Below are 16,985 nucleotides of genomic sequence, written 5' to 3' on the forward strand. Positions count from 1 at the left end.
TTGTTTTATTTAGTAAAGTAAGTAGCCTTATCCGAGCCAGAATGGCCCATAGGGCAGGAGTCCATCTCCTGTTCCTATAGAGTGAACCAGAACGGCCCGTAGGGCAGGAGTCCATCTCCTGTTTCTGTAGAGTGAACCAGAACGGCCCGTAGGGCAGGAGTCCATCTCCTGTTTCTGTAGAGTGAACCAGAACGGCCCGTAGGCCAGGAGTCCATCTCCTGTTTCTATAGAGTGAACCAGAAAGGCCCGTGGGGCAGGAGTCCATCTCCTGTTTCTGTAGAGTGAACCAGAAAGGCCCGTGGGGCAGGAGTCCATCTCCTGTTTCTGTAGAGGGAACCAGAACGGCCCGTAGGGCAGGAGTCCATCTCCTGTTTCTGTAGAGTGAACCAGAAAGGTCCGTAGGGCAGGAGTCCATCTCCTGTTCCTGTAGAGTGAACCAGAACGGCCCGTAGGGCAGGAGTCCATCTCTTGTTCCTGTAGAGTGAACCAGAACGGCCCGTAGGGCAGGAGTCCATCTCCTGTTTCTGTAGAGTGAACCAGAACAGGGGGCAGGAGTCCATCTCCTGTTTCTGTAGAGTGAACCAGAACGGCCCGTAGGGCAGGAGTCCATCTCCTGTTTCTGTAGAGTGGACCAGAACGGCCCGTAGGGCAGGAGTCCATCTCCTGTTTCTGTAGAGTGGACCAGAACGGCCCGTAGGGCAGGAGTCCATCTCCTGTTTCTGTAGAGTGAACCAGAACGGCCCGTAGGGCAGGAGTCCATCTCCTGTTTCTGTAGAGTGGACCAGAACGGCCCGTAGGGCAGGAGTCCATCTCCTGTTTCTGTAGAGTGAACCAGAACGGCCCGTAGGGCAGCAGTCCATCTCCTGTTTCTGTAGAGTGAACCAGAACAGGGGGCAGGAGTCCATCTCCTGTTTCTGTACAGTGAACCAGAACGGCCCGTAGGGCAGGAGTCCATCTCCTGTTTCTGTCGAGGGAACCAGAACGGCCCGTAGGGCAGGAGTCCATCTCCTGTTTCTGTAGAGTGAACCAGAACAGGGGGCAGGAGTCCATCTCCTGTTTCTGTAGAGGGAACCAGAACGGCCCATAGGGCAGGAGTCCATCTCCTATTTCTGTAGAGTGAACCAGAACAGGGGGCAGGAGTCCATCTCCTGTTTCTGTAGAGTGAACCAGAACGGCCCGTAGGGCAGCAGTCCATCTCCTGTTTCTATGGTGTGAGGCAGCTTAATGTACAGTACACCTCCTGGATAAGACACTCGTCTATGGCAGGTTCTAGTTTACAAATAGTTGTATTATTGTAACAAACGTGCTCAGTTGAGACATTGTTGTACTGTGTTATTGTGTTGTATTGTGTTGTTGTATTGTATTGTGTTGTATTTTGTTGTTGTGTTGTGTTGTAACAGACATGCTCAGTTGAGACGTTGTTGTGTTGTGTTGTAACAGACGTGCTCAGTTGAGACATTGTTGTATTGTGTTGTTGTGTTGTGGTGTTGTTGTATTGTGTTGTTGTGTTGTTGTATTGTATTGTTGTGTGGTTGTATTGTATTGTGTTGTTGTGTTGTATGGTTGTATTGTATTGTGTTGTTGTGTTGTTGTATTGTATTGTTGTGTTGTGTTGTGTGGTTGTATTGTATTGTTGTGTTGTGTTGTGTGGTTGTATTGTATTGTTGTGTGGTTGTATTGTATTGTGTTGTTGTGTTGTTGTATTGTATTGTTGTGTTGTGTTGTTGTATTGTATTGTTGTGTTGTGTTGTTGTATTGTATTGTTGTGTTGTGTTGTGTGGTTGTATTGTATTGTTGTGTGGTTGTATTGTATTGTGTTGTTGTGTTGTGTGGTTGTATTGTATTGTGTTGTTGTGTTGTGTGGTTGTATTGTATTGTTGTGTTGTGTTGTGTTGTTGTATTGTGTTGTTGTGTTGTTGTATTGTATTGTTGTGTGGTTGTATTGTATTGTTGTACCACACTTGTTGTACCACGCTCAAGGTACTAAACGATATCATAACCGGCATCGATAAAAGATAGTACTGTGTAGCCGTCTTCATCGACCTGGCCAAGGCTTTCGACTCTGTCAATCACCATATTCTTATCGGCAGACTCAGTAGCCTCGGTTTTTCTAATGACTGCCTTGGCTGGTTCACCAACTACTTTGCAGACAGAGTTCAGTGTGTCAAATCGGAGGGCATGCAGTCTCTATGGGGGTGGCACAGGGTTAAATTCTCGGGCCGACTCTTTTCTCTGTTTATATCAATGATATTGCTCTTGCTGCGGGCGATTCCCTGATCCATCTCTACGCAGACGACACCATTCTATATACTTCCGGCCCTTCCTTGGACACTGTGCTATCTAACCTCCAAACGAGCTTCAATGCCACAACACTCCTTCCGTGGCCTCCAACTGCTCTTAAACGCTAGTAAAACCAAATGCATGCTTTTCAACCGTTCGCTGCCCGCACCCGCACGCCCGACTAGCATCACCACCCTGGATGGTTCCGACCTAGAATATGTGGACATCTATAAGTACCTAGGTGTCTGGCTAGACTGTAAACTCTCCTTCACGACTCATATCAAACATCTCCAATCTAAAATCAAATCTAGAGTCGGCTTTCTATTCCGCAACAAAGCCTCCTTCACTCACGCCGCCAAACTTACCCTAGTAAAACTGACTATCCTACCGATCCTCAACTTCGGCGATGTCATCTACAAAATAGCTTCCAATACTCTACTCAGCAAACTGGATGCAGTTTATAACTACCATTCATTACCAACATCTCTTTATACTGTATATCACTCGAGGTGAGGGAAACTACCATCCATTACCAACATCAGCAATAGTATAGTTATATCATCTATAGTCCCTGTAGTTATATCATCTATAGTCCCTAAAGCATATAAAGTCCCTATAGTTATATCATCTATAGTCCCTACGGTTATATAATCTATAGTCCCTGTAGTTATATCATCTATAGTCCCTATAGTTATATCATCTATAGTCCCTGTAGTTATATCATCTATAGTCCCTACAGCATATAAAGTCCCTATAGTTATATCATCTATAGTCCCTACAGTTATATAATCTATAGTCCCTACAGCATCTATAGTCCATATATATATATAATCTATAGTCCCTATAGATATATAATCTATAGTCCCTATAGTTGTGTCATCTGTAGTCTTATCATCTATAGTCCCTATTGTTATATAATCTATAGCATCTGTAGTCCCTTTAGTTATATCATCTATAGTCCCCTACAGCATCTATAGTCCCTGTAGTTATATCATCTATAGTCCCTATAGTTATATCATCTATAGTCCCTATAGTTATATCATCTATAGTCCCTGTAGTTATATCATCTATAGTCCCTGTAGTTTTATCATCTATAGTCCCTATAGTTGTCATCTATAGTCCCTATAGTTATATAATCTATAGTCCCTATAGTCATATCATCTATAGTCCCTAAAACATCTATAGTCCCTGTAGTTATATCATCTATAGTCCCCTATAGTTATATCATCTATAGTCCCTAAAACATCTATAGTCCCTGTAGTTATATCATCTATAGTCCCTGTAGTTATATCATCTATAGTCCCTATAGTTATATCATCTATAGTCCCTATAGTCATATCATCTATTGTCCCTAAAACATCTATAGTCCCTGTAGTTATATCATCTATAGTCCCCTACAGCATCTATAGTCCCTGTCCCTATCATCTATAGTCCATCTATAGTCCCTGTAGTTATATCATCTATAGTCCCTATAGTTATATCATCTATAGTCCCTATAGTTATATCATCTATAGTCCCTGTAGTTATATCATCTATAGTCCCCTACAGCATCTATAGTCCCTATAGTTATATCATCTATAGTCCCTGTAGTTTTATCATCTATAGTCCCTATAGTTGTCATCTATAGTCCCTATAGTTATATAATCTATAGTCCCTATAGTCATATCATCTATAGTCCCTAAAACATCTACATTCCCTGTAGCTATGTCATCTATAGTCCCTAAAACATCTATAGTCCCTGTAGTTATATCATCTATAGTCCCTACAGCATCTATAGTCCCTGTAGTTATATCATCTATAGTCCCTGTAGTTATATCATCTATAGTCCCTATAGTTATATCATCTATAGTCCCTATAGTCATATCATCTATTGTCCCTAAAACATCTATAGTCCCTGTAGTTATATCATCTATAGTCCCTACAGCATCTATAGTCCCCTGTAGTTATATCATCTATAGTCCCTATAGTTATTTCATCTATAGTCCCTATAGTTTATGGTCTCTATATTATCCATGGTCTCTATATTCTCTATTGTCTCTATATTCTCTATGGTCTCTATATTCTCTATTGTCTCTTAATATTCTCTATGGTCTCTATATTCTCTATGGTCTGTATATTCTCGATGGTGTCTATATTCTCTATGGTCTCTATATTCTCTATGGTCTCTATATTCTCCATATTCTCTATGGCCTCTATATTCTCTATGGTGTCTATATTCTCTATGGTGTCTATATTCTCTATGGTCTCTATATTCTCTATGGTCTCTATATTCTCTATGATCTCTATATTCTCTATATTCTCTATGGTCTCTATATTTTCTATGGTCTCTATATTCTCTATGGTCTCTATATTCTCTATGGTCTCTATGGTCTCTATATTCTCCATGGTGTCTATATTTTCTATGGTGTCTATATTCTCTATATTCTCTATATTCTCTATGGTGTCTATATTCTCTATGGTCTCTATATTCTCTATGGTCTCTATGATCTCTATATTCTCTATGGTGTCTATATTCTCTATGGTGTCTATAATCTCTATATTCTCTATATTCTCTATGGTCTCTATATTCTCTATATTCTGTATGGTGTCTATATTCTCTATATTCTCCATGGTGTCTATATTCTCTATATTCTCTATGGTGTCTATATTCTCTATGGTGTCTATATTCTCTATGGTCTCTATATTCTCCATATTCTCTATGGCCTCTATATTCTCTATGGTGTCTATATTCTCTATGGTGTCTATATTCTCTATGGTCTCTATATTCTCTATGGTCTCTATATTCGCTATGATCTCTATATTCTCTATATTCTCTATGGTCTCTATATTTTCTATGGTCTCTATATTCTCTATGGTCTCTATATTCTCTATGGTCTCTATGGTCTCTATATTCTCCATGGTGTCTATATTCTCTATGGTGTCTATATTCTCTATATTCTCTATATTCTCTATGGTGTCAATATTCTCTGTATTCTCTATGGTCTCTATATTCTCTATGGTCTCTATGATCTCTATATTCTCTATGGTGTCTATATTCTCTATGGTGTCTATAATCTCTATATTCTCTATATTCTCTATGGTCTCTATATTCTGTATGGTGTCTATATTCTCTATATTCTCCATGGTGTCTATATTCGCTATATTCTCTATGGTGTCTATATTCTCTATGGTGTCTATATTCTCTATATTCTCTATGGTGTCTATATTCTCCATGGTGTCTATAATCTCTATATTCTCTATGGTGTCTATATTCTCTATACTCTCTATGGTCTCTATATTCTCTATATTCTCTATGGTGTCCATATTCTCTATGGTGTCTATATTCTCTATATTCTCTATGGTGTCTATATTCTCCATGGTGTCTATAGTCTCTATATTCTCTATGGTGTCTATATTCTCTATGGTGTCTATATTCTCTATATTCTTTATGGTGTCTATATTCTCTATGGTGTCTATATTCTCTATGGTGTCTATATTATCTATATTCTCTATGGTGTCTATATTCTCCATGGTGTCTATAATCTCTATATTCTCTATGGTGTCTATATTCTCTATATTCTCTATGGTCTCTGTATTCTCTATATTCTATATGGTGTCTATATTCTCTATATTCTCTATGGTGTCTATATTCTCCATGGTGTCTATAATCTCTATATTCTCTATGGTCTCTATATTCTCTATGGCCTCTATATTCTCTATATTCTCTATGGTGTCTATATTCTCTATGGTCTCTATATTCTCTATGGTCTCTATATTCTCTACGGTCTCTATATTCTCAATGGTCTCTATATTCTCTATGGCGTCTATATTCTCTATGGTCTCTATATTCTCTATATTCTCTATGGTGTCTATATTCTCTATATTCTCTACGGTCTCTATATTCTCTATGGTCTCTATGGTGTCTATATTCTCTATATTCTCTATGGTCTCTATATTCTCTATGGTGTCTATAATCTCTATATTATCTATGGTCTCTATATTCTCTATGGTCTCCATATTCTCTATGGTCTCTATGGTCTCTATATTCTCTATGGCCTCTATATTCTCTATATTCTCTATGTTGTCTATATTCTCTATATTCTCTATGGTGTCTATAATCTCTATATTCTCTATGGTCTCTATATTCTCTATGGTCTCTATATTCTCTATGGTCTCTATATTCTCTATGGCCTCTATATTCTCTATATTCTCTATGGTGTCTATATTCTCTATGGTCTCTATATTCTCTACGGTCTCTATATTCTCTATGGTGTCTATATTCTCTATATTCTCTATGGTCTCTATATTCTCTATGGTCTCTATATTCTCTATGGTCTCTATATTTTCTATGGTCTCTATATTCTCTATGGTCTCTATATTCTCCATGGTGTCTATATTCTCTATGGTGTCTATATTCTCTATATTCTCTATGGTGTCTATATTCTCTATGGTCTCTATGATCTCTATATTCTCTATGGTGTCTATATTCTCTATGGTGTCTATATTCTCTATATTCTCTATGGTCTCTATATTCTCTATATTCTGTATGGTGTCTATATTCTCTATATTCTCCATGGTGTCTATATTCTCTATATTCTCTATGGTGTCTATATTCTCCATGGTGTCTATAATCTCTATATTCTCTATGGTGTCTATATTCTCTATATTCTCTATATTCTCTATATTGTGTCTATATTCTCTATGGTGTCTATATTATCTATGGTGTCTATATTCACCATGGTGTCTATAGTCTCTATATTCTCTATGGTGTCTATATTCTCTATGGTGTCTATATTCTCTATATTCTCTATGGTGTCTATATTCTCTATGGTGTCTATATTCTCTATGGTGTCTATATTATCTATATTCTCCATGGTGTCTATAATCTCTATATTCTCTATGGTGTCTATATTCTCTATGGTCTCTGTATTCTCTATATTCTCTATATTCTCTATGGTGTCTATATTCTCCATGGTGTCTATAATCTCTATATGCTCTATATTCTCTATGGTGTCTATATTCTCTATGGTCTCTATATTCTCTATGGTCTCTATATTCTCTACGGTCTCTATATTCTCTATGGTCTCTATATTCTCTATGGTCTCTATATTCTCTATATTCTCTATGATTTCTATATTCTCTATGGTCTCTATATTCTCTATGGTCTCTATATTCTCTACGGTCTCTATATTCTCTACGGTCTCTATATTCTCTATGATGTCTATATTCTCTATGGTCTCTATATTCTCTATGGTGTCTATATTATCTATGGTGTCTATATTCTCTATGGTCTCTATATTCTCAATGGCCTCTATATTCTCTATGGTGTCTATATTCTCCATGGTCTCTATATTCTCTACGGTCTCTATATTCTCTATGGTCTCTATTTTCTCTATGGTCTCTATATTCTCTATGGTCTCTATGATCTCTATATTCTCTATGGTCTCTATATTCTCTATGGTCTCTATATTCTCTATGGTCTCTATATTATCTATGGTCTCTATATTCTCTATGGTGTCTATGGTCTCTATATTCTCTATGGTCTCTATGGTCTCTATATTCTCTACGGTCTCTATGATCTCTATATTCTCTATAATCTCTATATTCTCTATGGTGTCTATATTCTCTATATTCTCTATGGTCTCTATATTCTCTATGGTCTCTATATTCTCTATGGTGTCTATTGTCTCTATGGTGTCTATATTATCTATGGTCCCTATATTATCTATGGTCCCTATATTATCTATGGTCTCTATATTCTCTATGGTCTCTATATTCTCTATGGTGTCTATATTATCTATGGTGTCTATAGTATCTATATTATCTATGGTGTCTATATTATCTATGGTGTCTATATTCTCTATATTCTCTACGGTCTCTATATTCTCTATGGTGTCTATATTATCTATGGTGTCTATATTCTCCATGGCCTCTATATTCTCTATGGTGTCTATATTCTCTATGGTCTCTATATTCTCTACGGTCTCTATATTCTCTATGGTCTCTATATTCTCTATGGTCTCTATATTCTCTATATTATCTATGGTGTCTATATTCTCTATGGTGTCTATAATCTCTATAGTCTCTATGGTCTCTATATTCTCTATGGTCTCTATGGTGTCTATATTCTCTATATTCTCTATGGTCTCTATATTCTCTATGGTGTCTATATTCTCTATGGTCTCTATATTCGCTATGGTCTCTATATTCTCTACGGTCTCTATATTCTCTATGGTCTCTATATTCTCTATGGTCTCTATATTCTCTATGGTCTCTATGGTGTCTATATTCTCTATGGTGTCTATATTCTCTATGGTGTCTATATTCTCTATATTCTCTATGGTCTCTATGGTGTGTATATTCTCTATGGTCTCTATGGTGTCAGTCCCAGTCATCAGGAGCTCTTCCTGGGCAGTCCCAGTCATCAGGAGCTCTTCCTGGGCAGTCCCAGTCATCAGGAGCTCTTCCTGGGCAGTCCCAGTCATCAGGAGCTCTTCCTGAGCAGTCCCAGTCATCAGGAGCTCTTCCTGGGCAGTCCCAGCAGTTGTTTTATATACGGCTATACACAGACAAGTTATATTTGTATGGTTTAGCATAATTAATGAATCATTACCGTTTTGCTTCATTCATGTAACAGACCAATACTGGTTCATAACATTACTGGTTCATAACATGACAGACCAATACTGGGTCATAACATTTAACAGACCAATACTGGGTCATAACATTTAACAGACCAATACTGGTTCATAACATTTAACAGACCAATACTGGTTCATAACATGACAGACCAATACTGGTTCATAACATGACAGACCAATACTGGTTCATAACATTTAACAGACCAATTCTGGTTCATAACATTTAACAGACCAATACTGGGTCATAACATTTAACAGACCAATACTGGTTCATAACATTTAACAGACCAATACTGGTTCATAACATTTAACAGACCAATACTGGTTCATAACATTTAACAGACCAATACTGGTTCATAACATTTAACAGACCAATACTGGTTCATAACATTTAACAGACCAATACTGGTTCATAACATTTAACAGACCCATACTGGTTCATAACATTTAAAAGACCAATACTGGTTCATAACATGACAGACCAATACTGGTTCATAACATGACAGACCAATACTGGTTCATAACATGACAGACCAATACTGGTTCATAACATTTAACAGACCAATACTGGTTCATAACATTTAACAGACCAATACTGGTTCATAACATGACAGACCAATACTGGTTCATAACATGACAGACCAATACTGGTTCATAACATGACAGACCAATACTGGTTCATAACATTTAACAGACCAATACTGGTTCATAACATTTAACAGACCAATACTGGGTCATAACATGACAGACAAATACTGGTTTATAACAGGTAACAGACCAACACCTCACCAGTCTTCTGGTGCCATATTGCAGATACTGATAGTTAGGATTCGTTAAATCAGTCACTTGCATGAACACAGAAATTAGTTATTAGAACTGCACATGAATAGAACACATAAATTAGTTATTAGAACTGCACATGAATAGAACACAGAAACTTGTTATTAGAACTGCACATGAATAGAACACATAAATTAGTTATTAGAACTGCACATGAATAGAACACAGAAATTTGTTATTAGAACTGCACATGAATAGAACACATAAATGAGTTATTAGAACTGCACATGAATAGAACACATAAATTAGTTATTAGAACTACACATGAATAGAACACAGAAATTAGTTATTAGAACTGCACATGAATAGAACACATAAATTAGTTATTAGAACTGCACATGAATAGAACACATAAATTAGTTATTAGAACTGCACATGAATAGAACACATAAATTAGTTATTAGAACTGCACATGAATAGAACACATAAATTAGTTATTAGAACTGCACATGAATAGAACACATAAATTAGTTATTAGAACTGCACAAACATTACAATTCCATTACAAGGCATTGTTGTATTGTGTTGTAACAGACGTGCTCAGTTGAGACATTGTTGTATTGTGTTGTGCACTATATAGGGCAGGGTTTCTCTCAGGACCCCCCTAGTAAATCAGAACACAACCCCCCCCCCCCCCCCCTCCCTGTAATAAATCAGAACACAACCCCCCCCCCCCCCCCTCCCTGTAATAAATCAGAACACAACCCCCCCCCCCCCCCTAATATATCAGAACACAACTGGAGATAAAAATAATAGCATACAAGTAGTTCTACTACGACGAACTAGTGCATGGCCCGACGAACTAGTGCATGGCCCGACGAACTAGTGCATGGCCCGACGAACTAGAGCATGGCCCGACGAACCAAGTCTCAGGCCCTTGGAAGGAACATTTTACAGGCCCATCTCTTGGCATTGAGCAGTTTAAGCAAATTTCTTGCGCAATTCTACACATTTTGCCATGAGTGAAGAGTTTTAAAGCTTAAATTACAGTGCATTTAAAAAAATATATATATATTTAATGTAACACAAGAAGTATTGAGCTGAAAATGTATAGATTATTTTATTTTTTTAACCTTTATTTAACTAGGGAAGTCAGTTCTTATTTTCAATGACGGCCTAGGAACAGTGGGTAACTGCCTGTTCAGGGGCAGAACGACAGATTTGTTGTACCTTGTCAGCTCGGGGGTTAGAACTTGCAACCTTCCGGTTACTAGTCCAACACTCGAACCACTAGGCTACGCTGCCGCCCCGGCAGATGGTGGAGTACTGTGGATATCAATGTCCTTGTGAGTCTCCCAGGTCTTGTTGCCCAGGGTTCAAGGCGCTGCATGGTCAATCCGACGTCTGCATTGGTCGTACAGCATTTACGGTGATACGGCCTCTGCAGAAGTCACGGCATTCATATTTCTTGCGCTTCACGGAGAAGAGCTGTTTGGGAAGGAATTTATCAAAGTGAGTGAGTGTGTGTTTATACAGGACCTCCCGCCCCTACCTACCGTCAATCAATCAAAGCCCTAAGGCATTGTTACAAAATTTGGGAGCTGCACGACGATGCGGTACGGAGCTCAGTTTGGCCTCTGCATGCCTCCGGAGGATCCAAAGTTGCTTCACATCCTCCATACGGAGCCTCCGATCGGATCGAGCATAAATTGGCTCCTAAGAACTTTGTAGACTCATAATACTACATCGATCTCTAAACTTATTCCACGAATCCCTTGGCCAAAATTGATAAAATCTGTAGTCCGTAACATTCTTATGAATATCAGGCTGCTGACCCCTTGCAGTACAGACCCCACTTTGAGAACCCCTGGTACAGGGGATAGGGTGCCATTTGGTGATGTACCCCTTATATCTTGTAAGGGTTGTGGGTAATATCACCCTGAGCAGTGCTTCTACTGAACTGGGGTAAGTTTCTCTAGAAAACAAACTATATTTAGCATTAAGATCATTGTCTACCTATGGATTTAAGATGTTCTTTATGTTCTTAAGAAACACACCCCGGGCACAGATTAAGATTACTGTACCTGTCCCGCAGGTGTGATGTTCGGATGTACCGATCCTGTGCAGGTGTTGTTACACGTGGTCTGCCACCAGATTTGGAAGGATGGCTCCGCAAGACGCTGAGTGCCTTCAGGATGTTACCCACTGAGGTGTGCTGAGTGACTGCCTGTTACCCACTGAGGTGTGCTGAGTGACTGCCTGTTACCCACTGAGGTGTGCTGAGTGACTGCAGGATGTTACCCACTGAGGTGTGCTGAGTGACTGCCTGTTACCCACTGAGGTGTGCTGAGTGACTGCCTGTTACCCACTGAGGTGTGCTGAGTGACTGCCTGTTACCCACTGAGGTGTGCTGAGTGACTGCCTGTTACCCACTAAGGTGTGCTGAGTGACTGCCTGTTACCCACTGAGGTGTGCTGAGTGACTGCCTGTTACCCACTAAGGTGTGCTGAGTGACTGCCTGCTACCCACTGAGGTGTGCTGAGTGACTGCCTGCTACCCACTGAGGTGTGCTGAGTGACTGCCTGTTACTCACTAAGGTGTGCTGAGTGACTGCCTGTTACCCACTAAGGTGTGCTGAGTGACTGCCTGTTACCCACTGAGGTGTGCTGAGTGACTGCCTGTTACCCACTAAGGTGTGCTGAGTGACTGCCTGTTACCCACTAAGGTGTGCTGAGTGACTGCCTGTTACCCACTAAGGTGTGCTGAGTGACTGCCTGTTACCCACTGAGGTGTGCTGAGTGACTGCCTGTTACCCACTAAGGTGTGCTGAGTGACTGCCTGTTACCCACTAAGGTGTGCTGAGTGACTGCCTGCTACCCACTGAGGTGTGCTGAGTGACTGCCTGCTACCCACTGAGGTGTGCTGAGTGACTGCCTGCTACCCACTGAGGTGTGCTGAGTGACTGCCTGTTACCCACTGAGGTGTGCTGAGTGACTGCCTGTTACCCACTGAGGTGTGCTGACCGACTGCCTGCTACCCACTGAGGTGTGCTAAGTGCCTGCCTGTTACCCACTGAGGTGTGCTGCCTGCCTTCAGGATGTCACCCACTGAGGTGTGCTGAGTGCCTTCAGGATGTTACCCACTGAGGTGTGCTGACTGCCTGTTACCCACTGAGGTGTGCTGAGTGCCTGCCTGCTACCCACTGAGGTGTGCTGAGTGCCTGCCTGTTACCCACTGAGGTGTGCTGCCTGCCTTCAGGATGTCACCCACTGAGGTGTGCTGAGTGCCTTCAGGATGTTACCCACTGAGGTGTGCTGAGTGCCTTCAGGATGTCACCCACTGAGGTGTGCTGAGTGCCTTCAGGATGTCACCCACTGAGGTGTGCTGAGTGCCTTCAGGATGTTACCCACTGAGGTGTGCTGAGTGCCTGCCTGCTACCCACTGAGGTGTGCTGAGTGCCTGCCTGCTACCCACTGAGGTGTGCTGAGTGCCTTCAGGATGTCACCCACTGAGGTGTGCTGAGTGCCTTCAGGATGTCACCCACTGAGGTGTGCTGAGTGCCTGCCTGCTACCCACTGAGGTGTGCTGAGTGCCTGCCTGTTACCCACTAAGGTGCGCTGAGTGACTGCCTGCTACCCACTGAGGTGTGCTGAGTGACTGCCTGTTACCCACTGAGGTGTGCTGAGTGACTGCCTGTTACCCACTGAGGTGTGCTGAGTGACTTCAGGATGTTACCCACTGAGGTGTGCTGAGTGACTGCCTGCTACCCACTGAGGTGTGCTGAGTGACTGCCTGTTACCCACTGAGGTGTGCTGAGTGACTGCCTGTTACCCACTGAGGTGTGCTGAGTGACTGCCTGTTACCCACTGAGGTGTGCTGAGTGACTGCCTGTTACCCACTGAGATGTGCTGAGTGACTTCAGGATGTTACCCACTGAGGTGTGCTGAGTGACTGCCTGCTACCCACTGAGGTGTGCTGAGTGACTGCCTGCTACCCACTGAGGTGTGCTGAGTGACTGCCTGTTACCCACTGAGGTGTGCTGAGTGCCTGCCTGCTACCCACTGAGGTGTGCCGAGTGCCTGCCTGCTACCCACTGAGGTGTGCTGAGTGCCTGCCTGTTACCCACTGAGGTGTGCTGAGTGCCTGCCTGTTACCCACTGAGGTGTGCTGCCTTCCTTCAGGATGTTTATACCCCAACAAGATGCCTTATGGACCTTGCCATAGCAACAACAAAATGTCTATCTGAAGGCACCCAGTCTTCCTCTGTCCCAGTGCTATTATGTACCAGGGTATGCCTGCCTTTTGCATGAATACATTTAATACTAATCACTTCCTTGTTATTCAAGTGCGATTATTTGAGGGAAAACACATTTTAAAAAAAGGATCCAGTAACATAAAATATTTTATTGGTATTCATCAATAAGCCGATACTGTTGCTCAAACATAACACATTTATAATTTGTATGCATTCATTTAAAGAAAATAAAAATAATGATTCAACAGTACTTTTTGTTTCCCTTTCGGCCAGTGGTTCTGATAGGAGCACTCACAAGCCAAAAGTGGTCCCCGAATATTGTGTACTACATCACGTATGTGCACCACGCCATCGCTCCTCTCTCTGCTGCGTTAGCATCTTGCTCGCTGTCACTCAAAATGTCAAAAAGGGGCCGAAGCCCGCGGACTACAACTCATTTCTGGCCCATGTGGCGGAAAAGGGGTTAGAAACGAGGGATTTCATGGCTAATTGGAGGTAAGACAGTAATTCTGCATGTTTATAAACTGGGTGGTTCGAGCCCTGAATGAGGATTGGCTGACAGCCGTGGTATATCAGACCGTATAGCATGGATATGACAAAACATGATGCAATTTTTTACTGCTCTAATGACGTTGGTAACCGGTTTCTAATAGCAATAAGGCACCTCTGGATATGTGATATATGGCTTAGGAACAGCCCTTAGCTGTGGTATATTGGCCACGTGCAAACGACCCCTCGAGCATTATTGATGACACTACAGACACAACCAGCCCAAAGAGGGAGGTTGAAAAAAAAAAAAAACAGTCACACCCAGGATGTCTTTAAGTGTCATTTACAACTTCAGCAATTTGACTCACTTTCTGGAGCTAATTTCTTCAAGCATGCCTCATACAGACTTCGATGTCGACAGCAATCCTGTCTGTTCACAATGTCAAGAGCGAGGTTCACTTTCAAGCAACGTGGACCCCCTTCATCACACTTGTAACAACTTTAAATCTGAAGCAATGAAATGAAAACGCCATAACTAAAGTCAATGAATATATCAGCGAAGAGAGATGAATCAAGAGATTTCTTTTGCCATGTGCTTTTTTTTGAGCAGTCTAGCTAGCAGAAACAAAAGATTGGATTTTGAAATGAAAAAGCAAGAATATTTAAAATCGTAAGGCTAAAACACAAATGTAAATGAAGACATGTAGTCAGTCTCATCTACAGTGTGAGAAACACAACTATATGAAGGTAAATGAATTACAACAGACAGGAGAAATGCTTCCTGTGACAGAGAAGACAGAAGAGCACAAGAGGTTAAAGACCTGAAGAGAAGAGAGCACTGAGACTCAGTCCCAAAACGGCACCCTATTCTCTATTTAGGGCACTACTTTATATCAGGGTCTATATGGCGCAGTCCCAAAACGGCACCCTATTCCCTATTTAGGGCACTATTTTATATCAGGGTCTATATGGCTCAGTCCCAAAATGGCACCCTATTCCCTATTTAGGGCACTACTTTATATCAGGGTCTATAGGACTCTGGGACACTACTTTATAATCAGGGTCTATAGGACTCTGGGACACTACTTTATATCAGGGTCTATAGGACTCTGGGACATTACTTTATATCAGGGTCTATAGGACTCTGGTAAAAAGTAGTACACTATATAGGGTGTGAATAAGGGTGCCATTTGGGATACACCCTTTGAGTTGGGAGGGAATGTTGGGTAGGCCTCCAGGTCTAGGATCAGCTTCCCCCTCCCTCAATCCTAACCGTAGACATTAGTGGGGGGGAAATGGTAAACTGACCCAATATCAGCGTCTAAGGACCTGCTTCACTGTGCGGAACTACATCCTCGTGGTGGTTAGACTTTAAGACGATGAAAGTATTCAGTTGGTCACAAAAACAGCCAGATGGAAACCTAACTAGAGTCACGAGTCATTTCTAGAGACACGAACCAGGCTCTTGTACTCGCTCCCGATAAAAAAAAATTAAAAAAAGAGGACAAGACCGACATCGGCACAGTAGACCACCTGCTGGGTGAGACTGGTCCTGTCCCTAATGCTGCCGCATACCTCCAACCATTAGTCAGTTTACATTCTGTGATGTACAGTCACCACTTCCACAGCGTTTAGCCTCGTCGCGGCCACTTTCTGCTACTGGTATGTAACCTTCATTTCTGCAGGGTTGTCTCATTGAGATTAGCATCTACACCCCAACTGATAAGACCACGGACACGTGGAGGAAGTAGAATGTAAACAAGCCCAGTGCCTTCACCTACCTGTCCTGAAGGAAAGGAGACAAGGACGCTAGCTAGGACTATTGTGACCCTAGACACTTTGTGGTAGAAGACCAAGTCTAAAAAGCTCTGCATGGTCAAAACGTCATCTGTAGTGGCCCGTACGCCGCTTACTGTGTTGCAGCCTCTGCAGAAGTCAGAGCAAAACATACTTTTTTTTGCGTTTCGCAGAACTGCTGTGAAGGAAGTTGTCATGGCAGTGAGTTTGTGTTAATACAGGACCCCCCGCTTACCGTCAACCAATCATGTCAATGCGGAGCTATACCGAGACCTCTGCATTGTTACAACATTTAAGAGGCGGAGTTTGATTAAGACTCCGCCTCCGGAGGAGGAGCAGTAATTGCTTCCGACCACATTTGAATCAAATCAAGCTTTTAACTGTAATGGTCCTGAGCTCAGTCACACCGAGAGTAGCAACATTTCTTCAAAGCATTTACAACATTTCCCAGAAACGTTCCAGAAATCCTGGTTGGAGGATTTCAGATTTCCAGCTTATTACCTTATTATACTATATACTATATACTATATATATATATATATATATATATATATATATATATATATATATATATAAATATAAATACTAATATATTATATTGTTCCGGGAATCTTCCAACTGGTATTTCTGGAAGTTACCGGAATTTTGCAACCTTAATCACAGATCTGGGATCAGATTCCCCTACCTCCAAATGTAATCACTAGGGGGGTAAATAAGATCTGACTCTGGTCCAGAAGTTAGGGACAAGCAGATCTGGGTTCAAA

At 41.2% G+C, this 16,985-nt stretch overlaps 1 protein-coding gene across 1 annotated transcript; it reads right to left on the reverse strand.

The window, feature by feature from the left end:
- Window positions 1-224: 224 nt before the first annotated feature.
- Window positions 225-5,790, reverse strand: LOC139365894 (uncharacterized protein PF3D7_1120600-like). Its single transcript, XM_071102951.1, has 2 exons — window positions 4,984-5,790; window positions 225-524 (listed from the first exon to the last, which is right to left on the reverse strand). Exons 1-2 carry the CDS (start codon window positions 5,788-5,790, stop codon window positions 225-227), a joined length of 1,107 nt encoding a protein of 368 aa, XP_070959052.1.
- Between the last annotated feature and the right edge of the window lie 11,195 nt (window positions 5,791-16,985).

Source organism: Oncorhynchus clarkii, chromosome 14 (assembly GCF_045791955.1).
Source record: "Oncorhynchus clarkii lewisi isolate Uvic-CL-2024 chromosome 14, UVic_Ocla_1.0, whole genome shotgun sequence".
Taxonomy (NCBI): domain Eukaryota; kingdom Metazoa; phylum Chordata; class Actinopteri; order Salmoniformes; family Salmonidae; genus Oncorhynchus; species Oncorhynchus clarkii.